The sequence below is a fragment of the Trachypithecus francoisi genome, unplaced genomic scaffold (assembly GCF_009764315.1).
Source record: "Trachypithecus francoisi isolate TF-2019V2 unplaced genomic scaffold, Tfra_2.0 Lachesis_group18, whole genome shotgun sequence".
In the NCBI taxonomy this organism is placed as follows: Eukaryota; Metazoa; Chordata; class Mammalia; order Primates; family Cercopithecidae; genus Trachypithecus; species Trachypithecus francoisi.
Genome location: NW_022681463.1, coordinates 767,630 through 781,788, shown reverse-complemented (window position 1 = coordinate 781,788; position 14,159 = coordinate 767,630). Strand labels below are relative to the sequence as shown.

General features: G+C 42.8%; 1 protein-coding gene and 2 pseudogenes across 9 annotated transcripts in view; all 3 read left to right on the top strand.

Moving 5' to 3' along the window:
- The window catches only part of IFT88 (intraflagellar transport 88), a 132,378-nt gene that overhangs the window by 35,355 nt on the left and 82,864 nt on the right, over nt 1-14,159 (top strand). For all 9 annotated transcript variants that reach the window (XR_004428874.1, XR_004428875.1, XM_033177023.1 and 6 more), the window contains 2 exons: nt 1,992-2,062; nt 13,512-13,598. Coding sequence is in view for 7 of the 9 variants with exons in the window: in XM_033177023.1 (XP_033032914.1) it covers nt 1,992-2,062; nt 13,512-13,598 (158 nt within the window). In the remaining 2 variants the exon portion in view is untranslated. The remainder of the gene's footprint in view (nt 1-1,991; nt 2,063-13,511; nt 13,599-14,159) is intronic.
- On the top strand, nt 4,278-7,295 carry LOC117063342 (annotated as a pseudogene).
- On the top strand, nt 9,858-10,035 carry LOC117063781 (annotated as a pseudogene).

The following is a 14,159-nucleotide window of genomic DNA, read 5'->3' as shown; positions in this document are numbered from 1 at the left end:
ATTAAGAGCCATTCTGGAGCAGAGGGAACCTCAACCATGTACTAAATATATCAAGAGTGAAGGCCGGTCGTGGTGGCTCACGCCTGTAATCCCAGCACTTTAGGAGGCTGAGGTGGACAGATTGTGAGATCAGTAGTTCGAGACCAGCCTGACCAACATGGTGAAACCCTGTCTCTACTGAAAATATAAAAATTAGCTGGATGCGGTGGCGGGAGCCTGTAATCTCAGCTACTTGGGAGGCTGAGGCAGAAGAATTGCTTGAACTTGGGAGGTGGAAGTTGCAGTGAGCCGAGATTGTGCCACTATACTCCAGCCTGGGTGACAAGAGCAAACTCCATCTCAAAAAAAAAAAGATGATAAGGGTAGTGTAGCAAGTGGCTAAAGAGTATAGGCTCTGAAGCCAGATGCCTTGGCTCTACTACTCTTACTCTCCCTGTGCCTCAGTTCTTCTATATATGTAATAGGACTAACTATTATAACCTATCTTACAGGGTTAGGGTGAGGATTATAGGTGAGAATTACATGAGTTAATGCATGTGAAATGCTTAAAATAGTAGCTGGCGGCTGGGCACAGTGGTGCATACCTGTAATCCCAGCACTTTGGGAGGCCGAGGTGGGAGGATTGCTTGAGCCTGGGAGTTCAAGACCAGCCTGTGCAACATGGCAAAACTCTACAAAAAAATATGAAAATTAGCCGAACTTGATGTTGTACTCCTGTAGTCCCAGCTACTTGGGAGGCTGTGGTGGGAGGATCACCTGAGCCTGCGGAGGTCAAGGCTGCAGTGAGCTGTGATCACACCCCTGCACACTAGCTTGGGTGACAGAGTAAGACCTTGTCTCAAAAAAATAAAAAATTAGCCAGCCATGGTGGTGTGTACCTGTAGTTCCAGCTACTCTGGAGCTGAGGTGGGAGGATCATCTAAGCCCAGGGAGGTCAAGGGTTGTGATCACAACACTGTCCTCCATCCTGGATGACAGAGTGAGACCTTGTCTCAAAAGTAAAATAACAAATAAAAAAATAAAAAATTAGCCAGGCGTGGTGGCGCTTGTCTATAGTCCCACCTACTCGAGAAGCTGAGTGGGAAGATGGCTTGAGCTAGGCTCAGGTTGAGGCTGCAGTGACCCATGATTGTGCCACAGTGTTCCATTCTGGGCAACAGAGCAAGACTGTCTCAAAACAAAACTAACCAAACAAAAACATGGAGCACATAGAAGACAGTTAGGTGCTGGGCAAATGTTAATTATTATATATTATTTTCATATTGAGAAAAAATGTATGTTGTAGAAATCATCTGTGTTTTTAATGGGGAGTAGAGATATGGATCATACTAAGCAATTGATGATTGAAGCATTTATATTTGAGTTTAGAATAAGTATTACATATTTGTACTAACAACCACAGCTTCTGTGTACTTGGTCCTAATCTTTCCATCCTGATCATTTTATCAGCTTCTTAGACTGTAGGTTAGTTCAATGGGGAATGTGATTGGTAATCAGAAATATGAAAAAAGAAAGTTCTAATTTACATAAGGGAAAATAGAAGGATTAATTTACTCTCTCTTTTGTAAAACTAATTTAAAAGGCTGAGGTGGGAGGATCATCTAATAAGTGGGGAGGCTTATCGGAAGTTCAAGTTCTTGGCTGGACATGGTGGCTTATGCCTGTAATCCCAATACTTTGAAAGGCTGAGGTGAGCAGATCACTTGAGCCCAGGAATTGAAGACCAGCCTGGGCAAAATGGGGTAACCCCATCTCTACAAAAAATACAAAAGTTAGCCAGGCATCATGGCATGCCCAGCTACTTGGGAGGCTGAGGTGGGAGGATCACCTGAGCCCAGTGAGGTGAAGACTGCGTTGAGCCATGATCATGCCACTGCACTCCAGCCTGGGCAATAGAGTGAGGCTGTATCTCAAAACAAAACAAAACAAAAATTAAGTTCTTGCTGTTTACTTCTGAATTATTCTTTTTTTCTTTCATTTTATTTTACCAGGATGATCCTCATACTAACTTAGTAACTGAAGCTATAAAAAACGATCATCTCAGGCAAATGGAATGTGAAAGGTAATATTTTAAACTTAATAATGTAGTTATTAATTACACTATTTAAAATATTTAATGTTTAGTATTAAGATACTTAATATTTGAAACTTAAAATGATTTAGTTTTAATTTTTATAAAAGGGTTGAATGTGCATACTATTTCTTACAGAACTTGTTATATTCAATATATTTCTTGAATAGTGCTATTATTTCATTTTTGTACTTACTGGTTCTCTTTTCTCATTCAGAATAATCAGTGCTCGTGCTAATCTCACTCGATCTGTTATTCTGTCAGTTGTTTCCCTCTGCATTTGGTACATTATTGGAGATTTGTTTATCTTACCTTTATTTCAAAAATGATGTCTTTGTTTTTTTTATCCTGCCTCACAATTAAGTATTAGCTCTCATAGACAAAATTCTATTTATTTTGTTTCTTCCTTCCTCTAATATGGTACTACAACCTGTTTCTACTTACAACACTTCTGACACCAAATGTGTGGTTTTTCTCACACCAACAACCAATTATCCAACTCCCTGGACACCAAGGGCTTAGTCCCACAATACTGCTCCCTGTTCCTAACTACAGATGCCAGTTGTAAGCCTGGGCCTCCTGAACTCCTGACTGACCTGCTGTGAATGGAGGGCTCCCACTACCCCCTCCTCAGGGTCAGTAGTTTTCTAGAACAGTTCACAAAACTCAGGAAAATACTTTATTTATACTTACCACTTTATTACAAAGGATACAACTCAGAGACAATCAAATGGAAGAAGTGCATAGGGCAGAATATGGCGGAAGTAGTGCAGAGCTTCTATGCACTCTCTGGGTGCACCACCCTTCCAGCACCTCCGTGTGTTCATCAACCTGGAAACTCTCTGAACTGTGTCATTTAGGGTTTTTAGGGAGATTTCATGATGTAGGTAGGCATGACTGGTTTTTATCATTGGCCATTGGTGATTGAACTCAGTCTGCAGCCTTTCTCCCTTCCATGGAGATTGGGGGGTGGAATTAAAAGTACAACTGGGGTGGTGTCAGAAAAGGCCAAGTGGGGAGCTAAGACTTTAACCCCTAAAGGCTGTTCCATTCCTCTGATGTCAGTGGATGACATGTGGGGAGCCTGGAATTCCACCCCTTCCCAGCAGTACTGACGCACCCCGAATCCTTTCTCCTTGGGTCGTGTCAGAGGAGGCTTAGTGGAGCGTCAGGGCTTTCACTGTCACCCAGTTGTAGCAAAGCCCTCCCACCATGATGTTAGTAGGATGGACTATTTGGGAAGCAAGAACTCCCACCCTGCCCAACAGATACAAGGGCCCCCTGCCTTTTCTGGGTGTTAACGGAAGCCATGTGGCAGGGGCTGGATTTCCACCTTCACCTGGCAGTGGCAAGGTGGAGTGTCTCCTTCCTCTGCTGGAGTAGTATCCAGAAAGCCAGCTAAAACAGAATACTTAAGATCCAGGGTCTCATAATTCAGAAATGTCCAAGTGTTCATTAAGAATCATTGTTGGCTGGGCACGGTGGCTCACGCCTGTAGTCCCAGCACTTTGGGAGGCTGAGCCAGGTAGATCACCTGAGGTCAAAAGTTTGAGACCAACCTGACCAATATGGTGAAACCCCATCTCTACTAAAAATACAAAAATTATCCAGGCATGGTGGCGTGTGCATGTAGTACCAGCTACTCGGGAGGCTGGGACAGGAGAATTGCTTGAACCCAGGAGGCGGAGGTTGCAGTGAGCGCCGAGATAGCGCCACTGCACTCCAGGCTGGGTGACAGAGCAGGACTCCGTCTCAAAAAATAAATAAATAAATAAATAAGATTGAATAGCCCTATAAATCTTAAGGATATCGAATGATAATTTAAAAACTCTGAAGAAAGAAACCTATCTCTAGGCCCAGATGGGTTTTACTGGAGAATTCTATTAAGAATTTACTGGCCAGGCGCGGTGGCTCAAGCCTGTAATCCCAGCACTTTGGGAGGCTGAGACGGGCGGATCACGAGGTCAGGAGATCGAGACCATCCTGGCTAACACGGTGAAACCCCGTCTCTACTAAAAATACAAAAAACTAGCCGGGTGAGGTGGCGGGCGCCTGTAGTCCCAGCTACTCGGGAGGCTGAGGCAGGAGAATGGCGGGAACCCGGGAGGCGGAGCTTGCAGTGAGCTGAGATCCGGCCACTGCACTCCAGCCTGGGTGGCAGAGCGAGTCTCCGCCTCAAAAAAAAAAAAAAAAAAAAAGAATTTATATCATGGGCGGGAAGGGGTGCCCACTTGGGCAGGATGGCATGGCTGCAGTGGGCGCGGGCCCCGGTGCAGGAGGTCCGGGTGCAAAGAGCAGCGGTGGGGGCGCTCAAGGGCGCACCGGTGGGGCACTGTGCCTCCTGTGGTACGTGCTGAGCACAGGCAGCAGCGTGGTCAACAAGGTGATCCTGAGCACCTTCCAGTTCCCGGTGACCATGTCCTTGTGCCACATCCTGGCACTATACGTGGGGCTCCTGCTGCGCGCCTGGTGCATGCCCCCCACACCACCCATCTCAGGCCCCGGGCCCAGTCTGCATCCGTTGCCTGGCCCGCTGCTGCTGCTGCGCATCTACCCACACTGCGTGCTGCCACTCGCCTTCAGCAAGTACTTCGCGTCCCTGTCAGTGCACGTCCGCTTCTGAAAGGTGCCCATGCACACACCATCAAGGCCACCATGCCCATTTGGGTGGTCCTCATGTTCCAGATCATTATAAAGGAGAAGCAGAGCACCAAGGCGTACTTGTCACTCATCCCCATCATCAGCAGTGTCCTGATGGCCACAGTCACCAAGTTGTCTTTTGACATGTGGGGAGGCTGCCACGCTGTGCTTCTTGTTTCAGAACATTTTCTCCAAAAAGATCTTGGGAGATTTGCAGATCCACCATCTCCCGCTGCTCAACATCCTGGGCTGCCACGCTGTCTTTTTTACGATCCCCACCTGGGTTCTGGTGGCCCTCTCGGCTTTCCTGGTCAGCAGCGTCTTGACTTACGTCTCCCAGTGGCCCTGGATGCTTCTGCTTCTGGCTGTCAGCGGCTTCTATAACTTTGCCCAAAATGTCATTGCCTTCAGTATCCTCAGCCTCATCAGCCCCCTGAGCTATTCGGTTGTCAGCGCCACCAAGAGAATCATGGTCATCACAGTGTCCCTGATCATGCTGCCCAACCCAGTCACCAGCACCAACATCCTGGGCATGATGACCGCCATCCTTGGGGTCTTCCTCTACAACTAGACCAAGTAAGATGCAAACCAGCAAGTCAGGAAGCACCTCCTGCTGGCACCACAGTGGACCTGAGCAGCAGGGAGCATCACCGGAGCCCACAGTGGACCTGAGCAGCAAGGAGCATCACGGGAGCTCACTGTGGACCTGAGCAGCAAGGAGCATCACCGGAGCCCACAGAGGACCTGAGCAGCAGGGAGCATCACCAGAGCCCACTGTGGACCTGAGCAGCAAGGAGCATCACCGGAGCCCACAGAGGACCTGAGCAGCAGGGAGCATCACCAGAGCCCACTGTGGACCTGAGCAGCAAGGAGCATCACCGGAGCCCACTGTGGACCTGAGCAGCAAGGAGCATCACCGGAGCCCACTGTGGACCTGAGCAGCAGGGAGCATCACCGGAGCCCACAGTGGACCCGAGCAGCAAGGAGCATCACCGGAGCCCACTGGAGAAGCCCCACCAACGGCCTCCTCTTCCCCCAGCACAGGGACTCTCATGGCTACAACAACATCTTAACAGACGATTTCCAGTACAGCTGGCAGAGCTACCCAAACTCGAAGTTGGAACCGCTGTGACTTGTAGAGTTCAGAGGACAGGACCAGACTGTTCTGCAACTCCTTCCCCCGCCCCCACAGCAGTTTCAGAAACTTCTGACATCCTGTGAATGTACAGCCCAACATCCAGTGAATGTACAGCCCAGCTGAGGGAATGGTGCATAACTCTCCATCAGAAGCACTGAGGTTCCCAGCCCCCCATGAGCTGCAGGAGGATGCGTTGCCTGCAGTTCAGATGGCTGTGGGCTCTGGGCAAACCTAAACAGAGACTGGTGTCTCATGCTCTTTCTTCCTGGAGACTGTCATCTGAGGGCTGGGTCCCTGCCGAGATCTTGGCCACATTGTACCTTTCCATGTGGAATTACTCCCCAAACGGTGTATCTCAAAACACTTGTGTCTGCATTCCAGATAACATGCAGGACCCTGTCTGGAACGCTGGGATCGCTGTGCCTGTAGACCATGGGCTGGCAGTGGGGGTGACGGGGTGGTCCTTGAGAACGTCAGACTGGCTACTTTAATTCCCCAGCTCAGGCATGCATAGGACCAACAGGGTCTCTGAGCAGACAAGGAGCCTGTGAAAATCATTCAAAAACATCCCCAGCCACAGAGATGGATCCGGTTTCCCAGTCATCCCCTTAATGATTCACAAGTTCCTGGCAAACATTCCAAAGCGAAAAGCGATTGCAATTAGCATCCAATTCCTACAGCCTGGTGCTCTGCCCTGCACATCAGAGTTGGCGTCCACCTGGATCCAGAGGGAAGGGAAACTGCTCTCTCTCTCTCCTCTGCCTCCGCTTCTCTTGGGGTAACAAGAAAGATCTTCGAGAAATCATATTCAGTATTTCAAGCTCTATTTCTATAGCACTTATCTTTTGAGAGGAGTCTTCACCTCTTCTGCAATGACTTGGTACATTGTTTGGTAGGGAGACCTTGATTTTCTGAGGATCTTACATTTTTCTAGGGAATATTTTGTAGTTGTGTGTGTGTTTCTATGCCTCGATCCCCATTACCGTGTGCGTTAGGACTGGCTTATGGGTCAAAAACTGTTTTATTTCTAAATGTTTAAAAACAAAGTTCCCACTGGTGATGCCTGTGCGACACATTTTGGTATTTAGTAGGAAACAATGAAGTCTTCGAGAGAAGCTTCAAAATGGACACAATTGCTGAAAACAGAATGAATCATGAACATTATCTCAATATTTTGCATAATAGACAAGACCATGGCGTTTTGGTTCCCTGACCTGTTTTTGTGTTTTTGTTAGGATCTGAATCATGTTCTGGGTAAGGGGAGAAGCAGCGAACACTGCAGTAGGATTTGGTTTGCCAAATCAGATTCTTTGGTCAAGAGTCAGTTTAGGGCTGGGTGCAGTGGGTCACCCCTGTAATCCCAGCACTTTGGGAGGCTGAGGCAGGTGGATCACTAGAGACCAGCCTGGCCAACGTGGTGAACTCTTTCTCTACTAAAAAGATGCAAAAATTAGCCAGGCATGATAGCACATGCCTGTAGTCCCAGCTACTTGGGAGGCTGAGGCAGGAGAATCACTTGAGCCCAGGAGGTGGAGGTTGCAGTGAGCCGAGATCATGCCACTACACTCCAGCCTGGCCAACAGAGTGAGACTCTGTCTCAAAAACAAACAAACAAACAGAAAAAAAAAAGAAAAAAATAAACAAAGAACCAGTCTGGGTTTTGGCAGAAATCACATCAGGAATATTACAAGACCCCAGTAGGTAACCCTGAGTGGTCAGGTCTGAGCTGTGGTCTCAGTCTTTTATGGCTTCATGAAAGGACTGTGCCCTCAGGGAGGGGACCACAGCTTGGCTTGTGGGGTCTTGGGTGATGGCTGCCATCTTTCTTCATCATCACACCCAGCTTTTTGCTGGCACTTGCGGGGAGACAGCAGCAGATGAGAGGTTCACCCTTTATCTCCCAGTGAGCAAGATGTTTCCCTGTTCAGAGAGGAAGTAACACTGCTTATGCTTGACTGCTGTTTTTTTGTGTTCATTCGTTTGCTTTTCGTTTGATTGGAATTCTGTATTTAAGATGTTAAATTGTGTCAGCTTACATATGGAACACTCCTGGAGAGGTGACTGGCCCCCCACCCTGCTTGGCAGTGGGTTTCTGCATCACCGGCTTCAGAAGCGTCCCTGTTCGCTAGTCTGTTGTTTGCTTGCTTTGTGAATACTTTGGTCCCAAGCTGAGACAATTGCTGTGTAAAACGGGAAGAGTCAATCCTGAAGGGTATTATTTTTCAGAAGAATTTGCCGTGTGCCTTCACCAAAGGCAGTCAAGTCTGCAGTTGGATTTTTCTCACTGGGGAATGACAGGAAATGGGGATAATTTTGCACTGTGGATATATTACAGGAGTTGTCTATACAATTATAGTACCTGCTTCTTTGAACATGTCATTGAACTCCAAAATGAATTCGACCTCCATTCAGGTTTAATGAGATGTCTGACGTTGCTGGAAAAAAAAAAAAGGAATTAACTTCAGTTCTACATAATCTCTTTCAGAACCTGTTTTCCTTTATAAAGGTAGAAGTACCCTACTACCAAAATCAGCCAATACCAAGAAAAAAAGAAAGAAAGATAAATACAGATTAATATCATGTGAATATATGAATACAGACTCAAAAGCAAATTGAAATATTAACAAAATATTTTTAAAAATTATGCGTCTGGACCAAATGGGATTTGTCCCAGGAATGTGAAATTGGTTTAACATGTAAAAATCAATTAATATTGTACAGGTGGCCAAGTGTGGTGGCTCTTGCCTGTAATCCTGACACTTTGTGGTGCCGAGGTGGGTGGATCACTTGATCCCAGGAGTTTGAGACCAGCCTGGGAAACATGGTGAAACCCTGGCTCTACTAAAAATAACAAAAACTGAGGTGGAGGATCACCTGAACCTGGGGAGGTTGAGTCTGCAGTGAGCGGTGATCATGCCACTGCATACCAGCCTGGGCGACAGAGTGAGACCCTATCTCAAATAATAATAATAATAATATAGGATATCAGTAGAATGAAGGATGAAAACTACACAACCATCTCAGTAGAAACCAGAAAAATTTTTTCACAAAATTCAAAGCGTTTTCAAGATTAAAAACAAAAAGTCCAACAAGAAACAAGTAGAAAGGAAGTTCCCCAATTTGATAAAGTACATCTAGTACATCTATGACACACCCACGGCTAACATCATACTTAATGGAAAGAGACTAAATGCTAGCCTGGGCAACATGGCGAAACTCTTTCTCCACAAAAAATACAAAAATTAGCCAGGCGTGGTGATGTGCACTGTAGTCCCAGATATTTGGGAGAATTGGTTGAGCCTGGGAGATGGAGGTTGCAGTGAACCAAAGTTGTGCCACTGCACCCCAGCCTGGGAGACAGAGCATGACCCAGTGTCAAAAAAAAAAGACTGAATGCTTTGCATCAGAAACAAGATAGGGATATCCACTTTTTACCAGTTTTTTGTTTTGTTTTATTTTGTTTTCTGAGATGGAATCTTGCTCTGTCGTCCAGGCTGGAGTGCAGTAGTGCAATCTCAGCTCCCTGCAACCTCCGCTTCCTGGGTTCAAGCGATTCCTCTGCCTCAGCCTCCTGAGTAGCTGGGACTACAGGCACCCGCCACCATGCTGGACTAATTTTTGTATTTTTAGTAGAGACAGGGTTTCACCATGTTGGCCAGGCTGGTCTTGAACTCCTGACCTCAGGTGATACACCCACCTTGGCCTTCCAAAGTGCTGGGATCACAGGCATGAGCCACCACACCCAGCCTGCTTTCACCAGTTCTGTTCATCATTGAACTGGAAGATTCCATCTTTGGCAGTTTTCAAAACAAATAAAACTGGAGTTAAAGACATCCAGATTAGAAAGGAACAGTTAAAGCCATCTTTTTTCAGATGACATGATCTTGTATATAGAAAATCCTAAGGAATCAACTTAAAATCTGTTAGAATAAATGAGTTCGGTGAGGTTGTAGAGCAAAAAAAAAAATCAATATACAAAAATCAATAGTGTAGTGCAGAAATATATTAATATCTTCTCAGCCTTTTGGCTAAGATCAAGTGTAGTATTTGCATATCTGATGCTTCCACTATCCAAGGACAATCTGTTAAATGAATTTTTGGGGCAGGGAGATTGAATAGGACCTTGCTCCATCTGCTGTATGCATTGACCTGCTAGTGCAGTAACTCCAGGAACTGTGCACCCCCTCAGGAAAAAAAGAAGAAATATACTATATACTACCAATGAATTATCCCAAAAATGAAATTAACAATTACATTTATAATTGCATAAAAATTATTAGCAATAAATTTAATGAAAGAAATGCAAAACCTAAACTCTGAAAACCATAAGACATGGAAAGAATATAAAGACACTAAGTAAAATCTGTCATATTTTTATGGACAGGCACTTAATGTTGTTAAAATGGCAGTGCTCCCCAAATTAATATACAGATTCACTGCCACCCTTGTCAAAATTCCAGCAACATTTTTACAGAAAGTGACAAATTGATCCTAAAACTCATATGGAAATGGAAGAGAACCAGAATAGTCCAAACAGTGTTGAAAAAGAAAAGCAAAGTTGGGACTCAAACTAGAAGGCAACACTGATAAAGACACTGTGAAGACAGAGGTATAAATGAACGAAATGGAATTGAGAAACAAGGAAAAAACTCTTAAACATTTATAGCCAATGGAGGTGCCAGGAAAATTTAAGAGAAGAAAGGAGAGTCTTTTCAACAAGTTGTACTGGGAAAACTGGATATTCTCTTGCAAAAGAATGAAGTTGTACGTCTTTTTCACACCATACACAAAAATTACCTTAAAATGAACTATAGAACTAAATGTAAGAGCTAAAACTATAAAATTGTTAGAAAAAAAGAGAAATATCATTGACTGTGGGTTAAGCAAAGGTTTTGTAGATATGACACCAAAAGCACAAGTGACATAAGAAAAAAATAGGTAAACTGGACGTTATCAAAATTAAAAACTTACATACTTCAGAGGACGCTATCCAGAGAGTGAAAAGACGACCCACTGAATGGGAGAAAATATTTATGGATGATATATCTGAGAGGGGACTTATTTCTAGATTATATAGGTAATGTCCAACTCATAATAAAAAGGCCAGTAGCCCAATTAAAAATGTGCAAAAGATATGAATAGATATTTCTTCAAAATAGATACACAGATGTCCAATACACACATGAAAAGATGCTGAACTTCAGTAATTGGTAGGGAAATGCAGCTGAAAATGCAGTGAGATACTACTTCACACCTACTAGTATGCTATAATAAAAAAGAAAATAACAAGTATTGGCAAGAGTGTGGAGAAATTGGAACTCTTAAATGCTGATGGTGGGAGTATAAAATGGTGCTTTGTAAAACAGCCTAGAAGTGCCCCAAAAGGTTAAGCATAGACTTACCATATAACCCAGCAATTTTACTTCTAGATATTTACCTAAAAGTAATTAGAGTATATATATGTCCACATGACAACTTGTATACAGATTTTCATAGTGATATTATTCATAATATCAAAAAATAGAAATAATCCAAATGTGCAACAATTAATGAATGTATAAATAATATATGATCTGTCCATAATATGGAATGTTATTCAGCCGCATAAAGGAGTGAAGTCCTGATACATGCTATTAGGTTGGTGCAAAAGTAATTGCGGTTTTTCCCATTGAATGCAATTACTTTGCACCAACCAATACAATACGGATGAACCTTGAAAATGTGATAAATGAAAGAAGCCAGTCACAAAAAGACCACATGTTTTGTGATTCTGTTTATATGAAAGGTACAAATGAGGCAAATCTATAAAGACAGAAAGTAGATTAGTGGTTGCCAGGGGCTGGATAGGGACAGGGCAGTCTCTGCTAATGGACACTGTGTTTCTTTTTGGGATGATGAAAATGTTTCAAAAGCGATTGTGGTGCTTGTTGCACAAATCTGTGAATATACCTAAACCATTGCATTGTAGACTTTATATTGGGTGAGCTGTATGGTATATGAGTTATATCCCTATCAAGCTGTTTTTTAAAAATTCAGAAATATGTTTTTAAAATTACACGCCATGACCAAGTAGGATTAGTTCCAGGGCTGCAAGGTTGCTTCGTTATTTTTAATTCAACGTCATTCACCATACTAACAAACGAAGGAAAAACCACGATTCAGTAATATTGAGAAAGCTCTCTTATTTCTTATGTTTTTATGATGAGTGAGTGTTGAACTTTGTCAAATGCTTTTTCTGTAACAGTTGACATATAACGTGGATATTACTCAGCAACAAAAAGGAATGAACTATTGATACATGCAACAGTTTGGATAGATCTGAAGGGAAGTATACTGTGTGAAAATAGCCAATTCCAGAAGATTATATATAATCTTATTTTTTATATATAACACTCAAAATGATAAAATTGTAGAACTGGAGATCAGATTAGTGGTTGTTAGGAGATGAAGAAGGGGTGGGAGTTGGAGGGAAACAAAGGAATGGAAATAGAGTGGAAATATTCTGTGTCTTGACTGTATCAACAGTAATCTTGTGATATTTGAAAGATGTTACTGTTGGAGGAAACTGGGTAAAGGGTACATGGAATCTCCATTATTTTTTACAAATGCATGTGAATCTATAGTTGTCTCAAAGTTCAAAAGAAAGAATAACAAGATGAATGTTTAATGACTTGGAAAGACTATTTTGTTTGTTTGTTTGTTTTGAGATGGAGTCTGGCTCTGTCGCCCAGGATGGGGTGCAGTGGCCCAATCTCGGCTGACTGCAAGCTCTGCATCCTGAGTTCACGCCATTCTCCTGCCTCAGCCTCCGGAGTAGCTGGGACTACAGGCACCTGCCAACACGCCTGGCTGATTTTTTGTATTGTTGGTAGAGACGGGATTTCACCATGCTAGCCAGGATGGTCTCGATATCCTGACCTTGTGATCCACCTGCCTTGGCGTCCCAAAGTGCTGGGATTACGAGCATGAGCCACTGCGCCCCGCCTGTAAAGATTATTTCTGTATTAATATAACATGGTATCAGGAACAAGTTATAAAATAGTATATACATTTTGAGTCCATTTTAAAAACCACTACTTACATATAAATTCGAGAAGAAATGACTAAGAGAACTTTTACCTACCACTATAAATTGGTATATCCACTTTGAAAAGCACTTGGGGATTTTCCAGTAACCTTGACGATACACATTTTATATATGTACATGTGCATATATATACACACACATAGATACAGCTACACATATATACACACAAAAGCAACAAGTAGTAATTCAGTTTTACTCTTTACCACACACAATTTCTTCAGTGGTAATTTCACTGTTTACTTTCCTGTCTGCAGTGTAGGCTATGTAAGTTCCGCTGCAAGGCCTTGTGTTTCTCCAGTATCTTTTCAGTTTGTCAGATGACATCATAAAGCAGAAAAAGAAAAGAAATGAACACCGTTGACCCAGCAGGCAATCATGGCTTGCTAATCACGTTTCCTAGTCATGGTTTTAAACCTGAATCGTAAATAGATTTCTGTGGTAGCTGTCCATTGTTTAGTAGGCTTTTGTGGTATGTTAGTTTTGATAGATAATGTTTACACTTAAATTTTAGGAAATAAATCCAAACTATTTTATACTGTATCTCTAAATACAACTTTTTGGTTTATTTGATATAGGAAAGCCATGGCAGAAAAATACATTATGACATCTGCAAAACTCATTGCTCCTGTAATTGAAACATCTTTTGCTGCAGGTTATGATTGGTAAGAGAAAAAGTCTATAATACTGCATGGATATGGTTGTTTTCATAATTTATACTTTTAAATTTAAATTAATATTGTCATTAGAAAAATGAATATAAATGTTGATTCATATTTATCAAGCAGATAATATTATATGTTAAGATTAATATAAGCTATTTTAAAGTTCCTAATAAGATATTTTTCTTATTACTCATGTTATTTTGTAAATAAAGTAGTTATATACCACATTTCAGTCAATAATGGACCACACATATAACAGTGGTCTGGTAAGATAGGAAGCTGAAAAATTCCTATCACCTAGTGACATTGTAGCTGTCTCGAAATTGTATTATAATGCATTATTCACTTGTTTGTGGGTGATGCTGATATAAACAAACCTGCTGCCAGTTGTAGAAAAGTATGCAGTAATAGCCTAGGCCTTCACATTCACTCAGAGTTTACTTTGTGACTCATCCAAGGCAACTTCCATTCCTGGAAGCTCCATTCATGGTAAGCACCCTATACAGGCATGACATTTAAAAAATCTTTTATACCATATTTTAATTGTACCTTTTCTATGTT